At 51.0% G+C, this 7,873-nt stretch overlaps 1 protein-coding gene across 1 annotated transcript; it reads left to right on the plus strand.

Annotated features, from left to right (window-relative positions):
- The first annotated feature begins 5,077 nt into the window (after positions 1–5,077).
- On the plus strand, positions 5,078–7,481 carry LOC123425818 (glucan endo-1,3-beta-glucosidase 3-like). The gene is made up of 4 exons (XM_045109553.1): positions 5,078–5,218; positions 5,306–6,625; positions 6,709–6,969; positions 7,049–7,481. The coding sequence occupies exons 1-4, from the start codon at positions 5,149–5,151 to the stop codon at positions 7,081–7,083; spliced, it is 1,686 nt and encodes a 561-aa protein (XP_044965488.1). The 5' UTR covers positions 5,078–5,148; the 3' UTR covers positions 7,084–7,481.
- Positions 7,482–7,873: the final 392 nt, after the last annotated feature.

Below are 7,873 nucleotides of genomic sequence, written 5' to 3' on the forward strand. Positions count from 1 at the left end.
CTATAGCGACGCTTAAGTCCGTCGGAATCATGTTAGCAATAGCTTCAGTTTTCTATTTTGAAATATGGGAGGTGGATGTCAAAACAGCGTTCCTTAACGAGTTTCTTAAGGAAGAGTTGTATATGATGCAACCGGAAGGTTTTTTTGATCCATAGAATGCTGACAAAGTATGAAAACTCCAGCGATCCATTTATGGACTGGTTTAAGCATCTCGGAGTTGGAATCAACGCTTTGATGAGGTGATCAAGGCGTTTGGGTTTATACAAGTTTTTGGAGAAGCTTGTATTTACAAGAAAGTGAGTGGGAGCTCTATAACGTTTCTAATATTATATGTGAATGACATATTGCTGATTGGAAACAATATAGAACTTTTGGGAAGCATAAAGGTTTACTTTAATAAAAGTTTTTCAATGAAGGACCTGGGAGAATCTGCTTACATATTAGGCATCAAGATCTATAGAGATAGATCAAGACGCCTGATAGGACTTTCATAGAGCACATACCTTGATAAGATTTTGAAGAAGTTCAAAATGGAACAATCCAAGAAAGGGTTCTTAACTGTGTTACAAGGTATAAAGTTGAGTAAGACTCAATGCCCAGTGACTCCAGAAGATAGAGAAAAGATGAGTATCGTCCCCTATGATTCATCCATAGGGTCTGTCATGTATGCAATGTTGTCCACAAGACCTGATGTCACCCTTGCCATAATTATGGAGGGAAGGTTTCAAAGTAATCCAGGAATGGAGCACTGGACTACGTTCAAAAATATTCTGAAGTACCTGAAAAGGACTAAGGAAATGTTTCTCATTTAGGGAGGTGACGAAGAGCTCATCGTAAAGGGTTACGTCGATGCAAGCTTCGACACTGTTCCGGATGACTCTAAGTCACAAACCAGATACGTATGTATTCCCAATGGGGGTGCAGTAAGCTGGTGCAATTCCAAGTAGAGCATCCTGGCTGATTCTACATACGAAGTGGAGTACATAGCTACCTCGGAGGCGGCTAAAGAGGGTGTGTGGATGAAGCAGTTCATGACAGATCTTGGAGTTGTGCCAAGTTCACTGGATCCAATAGATATGTTTTGTGACAACATTGGTGACATTGCTCTAGCGAAGGAACCAAGGTTTCACAAGAGGACCAGACACATAAAATGACGCTTCAATGCCATCCGCGTTTACATCAAGGAGGAGGACATAAATATTTGCAAAGTGCACATGGATCTGAATGTTGCACACCCGTTGACTAAGCCTCTTCCACGAGCAAAACATCATCAACACAAGAACTGTATGGGTGTTAGATTCGTTACAGTGTAAATCACATAGTGATGTGAAGCTAGATTATTGACTCTAGTACATATGGGAGACTGTTGGAAATATGCCATAGAGGTAATAATAAAATAATTATTATTATATTTCGTGTCTCAAGATAATCGTTTATTATCCATGCAAGAATTGTATTGAATGGAAACACAAATACATGCGTGGATACATAGACAAAACACTGTCCCTAGTGATCCTCTAAATGACTAGCTCGTTGATCAAAGATGGTTAATGTTTCCTAGCCATAGACAAGTGTTGTCACTTGATAACAGTATCACATCATTAGGAGAATCATGTGAAGTACAAGACCCAAACTATGAACGTAGCATGAGACCGTGTTATTTTATTGCTACTGTTTTCTGCATGTCAAGTACATATTCCTATGACCATGAGATCATGTAACTCACTGACACCGGAGGAATGCCTTTTGTGTACCAAACGTCGCAACGTAACTGGGTTACTATAAAGGTGCTCTACTGGTATCTCTCAAGGTGTCCGTTGAGTTAGCATGGATCAAGACTGGGATTTGTCACTCCGTATGACAGAGAGGTATCTCGGGGCACACTCGGTAATACAACATCACAAACAAGCCTTGCAAGCAATGTGACTAAAGAGTTAGACATGGGATTTTGTATTACGGAACGAGTAAAGAGACTTGCCGGTAACGAGATTGAAATAGGCATAGAGATACCACGATCGAATCATGGACAAGTAACATATCGAAGGACAAAGGGAATGATATACGGGATTAACTGAATCCTTGACATAGAGGTTCAACCGATAAAGATCTTCGTAGACTATGTAGGATCCAATATGGACATCCAGGTCCTGCTATTGGATATTGACCGGGGAGTGTCTCGGTCATGTCTACATAGTTCTCGAACCCGCAGGGTCTACACACTTAAAGTTCGGTGACGTTTTGGTATAGTTGAACTATTGATGTTGGTAAACAAATATTGTTTGGAGTCTCGGATGAGATCTCAGATGTCACGAGGGTTTCTGGAATGGTCCGGAGACGAAGATTGATACATAGGAAGTCCCCATTTGGCTTCCAGAAGGTTTTCGGGCATTACTCGTAAAGTACCGGGAGTGACGAATGGGTTCCGGAGTTCCACCGGGAGGCGCCAGCCGCCCGAGAGGGAACCAAAGATGCCCAAGGGTGGTGCACCAGCCCCTGGTGGGCTGCTGGCCAGCCCAAGTGGGCCTATTCGGCCAAGGGAAGAAGGAAAGAGAGGTGGAGGGCCAAACCAAATTGGGGAAGGGGACTCCTCCTGCAAGTCGTATTGAAGGGGGACTCCTCCCCCTCTCCTTGCGCCGGCCGAACCCTAGGTCTCCACCGCTCCCCTCCCTCATATATATAGTGGAGGTGAGAGAGAATTTTTGCACCTCAATCCAAGGCACAACCCTCTCTCCCTCCACCACTTCGTGACACTCCGTAGCTAGTTCGATATGGTACGGTGAAGCCCTGCCGGAGTAGCTCCATGACCATCACCTCCACGCTGTCGTGCTGCTGGAGAATTCAGCTACCTCTTCGTCTGTCTTGCTAGATCAAGTATGCGGTAATCGTCATCGAGCTGCACGTGTGCTGAATGCGGAGGTGTCGTCTGTTCGACGCTAGATCAGGACGTAGTTCATGGGACGGCTTGCGATTTGGACTGCGAAGAAGTTCGACTACATCAACCGTGTTTCCTAATGATTCCTGCTTAGCGATCTACAAGGGTATGTGGATCCTATCTCCCCTCTCGTAGATGATCATCACCATGGATAGGTCTTGCGTGTGCGTAGGAATTTTTTTGTTTCCCATGCAACATTCCCCAACACCGAGTTACCCACAGAAAGTACTCAACTTTTGGCATGGAGGTAACCTCCGTATTGCCAGTGACCTCCTTCTCGGAGAGGAGGACGACGGTGGCTCCTTGATTGTACCATCGAGGAAGCCCATCATGCCTGCTGCTCGAATGTGCGGCAAGACTTGCGCCTTCCAAACGAGGAAGTTGTTGCGGGTGAGCTTCTCGGAGATGGTGTGGCGAGAGCAGCGAGCGAAGGGGCGGCCATGGCAACGGGGGTGGAGGCGGAACACATGATCGAGATGTATTGGAAGAGACAGGCTCTATATACCATATGAAAGCGATAGGTTAAGTGTATGCCTTTGGGCAGAGACGCGTTGCGTGTTATATAGGGGGCCGAAGCCAAAAAATTACATCGGATTACAACGAGAGGTTGGTTGCGGGGTGGATTGATCTCCAAGGATTCAATCTCAACAGCCCAACAATCCATAACTAACACAACACTAGAGAATCCTAGAGAGATACGGTTTATAACAACACCGTATTTACCGAAAAAGGATTTTCCCCCGCTTTGTATAAAAAGCAACCAACACCGTAGAGAGAACTTTTATGGGGCAAACAACACATCAAGCACATAATACAAAAAAGAAACAAATGCCAACAGCGGCAGCTCGACAAAAAGCGGATGACCCGCCACCACTCTGCCTTCTAGAGACAAACCAACACAGCCCGAGACTCCGATCCGCCGCGTGCCAAGCAGAACCTCCAAGAAGGGATGTGATGACAACGACGCTGCTGCCTGGACGAGTCCTAAGGTTTCCCCCGACAGATGGAAGGACGCAGGGGATGGCTACCACCGACACCCTCAGGAAGAAATTGTTGCACCCCTCCGTGTCACCGCATCCGAGCCGGACAAACCGGCAAGGATTTCTACCGCACTCCAAACCCCACCGTCCATCCAGAGCCGACCAGCCAAACCACCGTCTAACCCCATGCGCGAGCACGGTTGTGCCACCATCCACGCAGTCTCACTGCGAACACCAACATGAGGCCAATGAGACCAAAGAGCTGCGCCAAACGACGGAGCAGCGACACCGAAACCGAGCGAGAGGAGATCCACCTCCACCGCCGACGCGCGGGAGGCCTCAGCCTCCGGCATCGCCGCGGCCATCGACCGGACACGGCATCAGGGCATACCAGGCCACCCCTAGCGCAGCCAGGCCCAAAACAGGCCCGCTAAGCCTTGCCGGTCATGGTGCAGCGGGTTGGCAGCGACGTCGCCAACACCCAACTGCCCGTCGTTGCACCCCCGCCTCCCGGAAGTTCCGCTGCAAACCCGCATCGCCGTTGGCCGGCCCAGGCCCAGGTGGGCCCCGCAGGGCCCAGATCTGGGTCGGGAGGCTGTCACCAGATCGTGCTGCGGCGTCACCCCACCCCCAACTATGACGCTGCCGCCGAGCCGTCCGTCCACGCCGCGCCAGGGAGTCCCGCTGCCGCATGGACCGTTGCCGCCTAGGAGCAACCCGTGATGCAGCTCTGTCCCGCGCGGGAGAGTCACCGCGAGGGGAAGGTCATGTGGCAGCCGCCACCAGAGAACCCGGGGCCAGGCCGGCCGTAGGTGTCAGCGACGGCGGCGGAGAGGAGAGGAAGAGGGGGCTGGAGGACGGGGAGGCAGGCCGTGGCCGGTCGCCCGGGGGCCACACCGTCGCCGGAGAGGAGGTGGGAGGGTAGGAATTTGTTCCCCTTCTTTTCAACACCGTATTTAAAAGTTGTTTAACACCGATTTCAGTCCTCATTTTGAAGTTGCTGCAACTTGCACACCCACAGTCCACACAGATGGGGAAATGACAAACTATCAGTCGTACTTTGCTATCGGTTGGTCGCCGAAGTCACTCACATCGTTTATTTGCCAAAGAAAACCGACGCCAAGCTTCGAATCCATATGCATGGCGCTGGCTATAAATCCACGCTCTTCCTTTTACTTGTTCCCCATCCTTCGCCTCCTCATACTCTGCCCTCTCCACAATCCACTTTAGCAAAGCATGGCACTCACTCGCCTCCTCCTTGTCCTCCTCTGCGCGGCATTGCCTATGCTCTTCTTCTCCCGTGCAGGTAATAACCGTGACCTATAAATTAAGTTCCGGCGGGTGCAGCAGCGTAACAGTGGCATCGGTTTTGATGTATGTGTATACAATGCAGAGGCAGGCGAGGTGGGTGTGAGCTACGGGAGGATCGGGAACAACCTGATGGACCCAGCGTCGGTGGTGCAGCTGCTGAAGCGCAATGGCATCACGATGGTGAGGGTGTACGACACCGACTCCACGGTGCTCACCGCAATGAAGAACACCGGCATCAAGGTGGTGGTGGCGGTGCCCAACGAGAATGTCGCCATTGCGGCCGCGGATCCCAACTGGGCTGTACAGTGGGCCAAGAACAATTTGGTGCCCTATTACCCTGCCACGGACATCCGCGGCGTGACGGTAGGGAACGAGGTCTTCAACCAGGCAAAGGGGCTCACGTCGCAGCTCCTCCCGGCCATGAAGAACGTGCAGGCGGCGCTGACTGGCCTCGGCCTCTCCAACGCCATGAAGGTGACCACGCCGATCGCGTTCAATGCGCTCAAGAAATCGTTCCCGCCATCCGAGAGCTTGTTCCAGGACGACATCGCCCAGTCGGTGATGAGCCCCATGATCGACTTCCTCGAACAGACGGGCTCCTACCTCATGGCCAATATCTACCCCTACTACACGTACACGTCCCAACCAGACACAATCAACCTCAACTACGCGACGTTCCGCCCGAACGACGGCGTCGTCGACAATAGGACCGGCATCAGGTACGACAACCTGTTTGACGCCCAGCTAGACGCCGTGTACTATGCGATAGACAATCTGCGGGCCTCCTCCACCAAGCGCACCGTGGAGGCCATGCTCAGGGGAACGCACCGCCGGAGTGTGCCCGTGGTAACGGGGGAATCCGGGTGGTGCTCCTACTGCCCACAGGCGGTGGGGGCCACCAAGGAGAACGCCCAGGCTTACAACGCTAACCTCGTCAAGCACGTGCAATCTGGCGGGGCCAGCACCACGTACAGCTCGCTCGTCGTCGGCGCCGGCACCGCCGCCGACGACATCTCCGTCTACATCTTCGCCCTTTTCAACGAGAACGACAAGCCTGTCGACGAGCGGAACTTCGGCCTGTTCGAGCCGAGCGGGCAGCCGGTGTATGCGGTCGACTTCAGGGCCGGCAGCAGCCCCAGCCCCAGCCCCGGCCCAACCAAGTCCAGCTGGTGCGTGGCGAACGCGGCGGTCGGAGACGCTCGCCTGCAGGCCGCGCTGGACTACGCGTGCAGCAACGGGGCGGACTGCGGCGCCATCCAGCCAGGAAAGCCGTGCTACGAGCCCAACACCAAGGTCGCGCACGCGTCCTACGCCTTCAACGACTACTACCAGCGCAAGGGCCGGGCCAGCGGGACGTGCGACTTCAGCGGCGCCGGCTCTATCGTCTACCAGCAACCTGCCGGTGAGTCTTGTGCTAAACTCGCCATCGTCGGGCATGTTATCTATTTCAGAGTTGAGATAGCTTGACAGTTGAAATGTCTCAAGGCATTTGCGACCCGAAGACGGCAGTCAGCTGGTGCGTAGCCAATGCGGCGGTCGGGGACACACGACTGCAGATAGCACTAGACTACGCGTGTGGCAACGGCGCAGACTGCAGCGCAATCCAGCGCGGCGCGCGTTGCTTCGATCCCGACACCAAGGTCGCGCACGCGTCCTACGCCTTCAACGACTACTACCAGCGCAACGCCCGCTCCGCCAATTCCTGCAACTTCAACGGCGCTGGTTCCATCGTCTACCAGCAACCAAGTGAGTATTTTTCTTTTCCGGAGAAGATGTATCGGAGTTGATGGGTGACCTTATTTGTGTTTGTTCTTTGCCTTTACAGAGATAGGCAACTGCGTGCTCTCGTCAACAGGCTAAACTGGAGAAATAGTGGTGGATAAGGTTCAAGGCCATGATGCCAGTCCCGTTTAAAGAGATTTAACAATAAATGTCCGTCTACATCACATCTAGATGTAAAATAATACCTCACGTCTCATTATGATGTTAGTGCCACGTTATTTCTTTTATTGTTTTTCGTGTTCACGTCAAAGGAGCGGATGGCTAGTACGTCTATGCATTGACCACTGAAGCGTAAGCTACTGTACTTGCAAACTTGCTTGGTTGTACGTCTGTGCTCTAGCAGTACATTGCCAGAATATGGGTGGAAGTAAAGCGGCGAGGCAGCGGTCCAGTGAGTCATCTCCGTCTGCTTTGTCTCCCGCCTCCTGTCCTTTTGGTCATTCTGTTCGATGAGCAATGGCACTGTACTTTCTCTTCCTCTTATACTTCAAACGAAACTGCTAATGGGTCAAACGTCCAACACGGTAATCTCGTCCAGAATAATCTGTTGCGTTGGTTCAGAACGGGAAATAGTGGAGAAAGCTCAATTTGTAGAATTTTATCTAGCTACTACTCAAAGGTGTGTCATTTTATCAGACAAAAAGAAAGATGTGTCATGGCATCCAAATACAAGGAAAAGTGTGTCGATTTATCAAATTCCTCCGCTAGCTTCAATGTTACCATTTTTACGTTTTTTTTTACTTTTATTTTTTGCGTTTTTCACCCTAATAATTTACAACTCTTTTCAGTAAGGAACAAAGTTTGATCAAAATATATTTCAAAAAAACGTGTTCAGGAATTTACATAAAATTTTCAACTAGAATAAAAT

Source organism: Hordeum vulgare, chromosome 2H (assembly GCF_904849725.1).
Source record: "Hordeum vulgare subsp. vulgare chromosome 2H, MorexV3_pseudomolecules_assembly, whole genome shotgun sequence".
NCBI lineage: Eukaryota > Viridiplantae > Streptophyta > Magnoliopsida > Poales > Poaceae > Hordeum > Hordeum vulgare.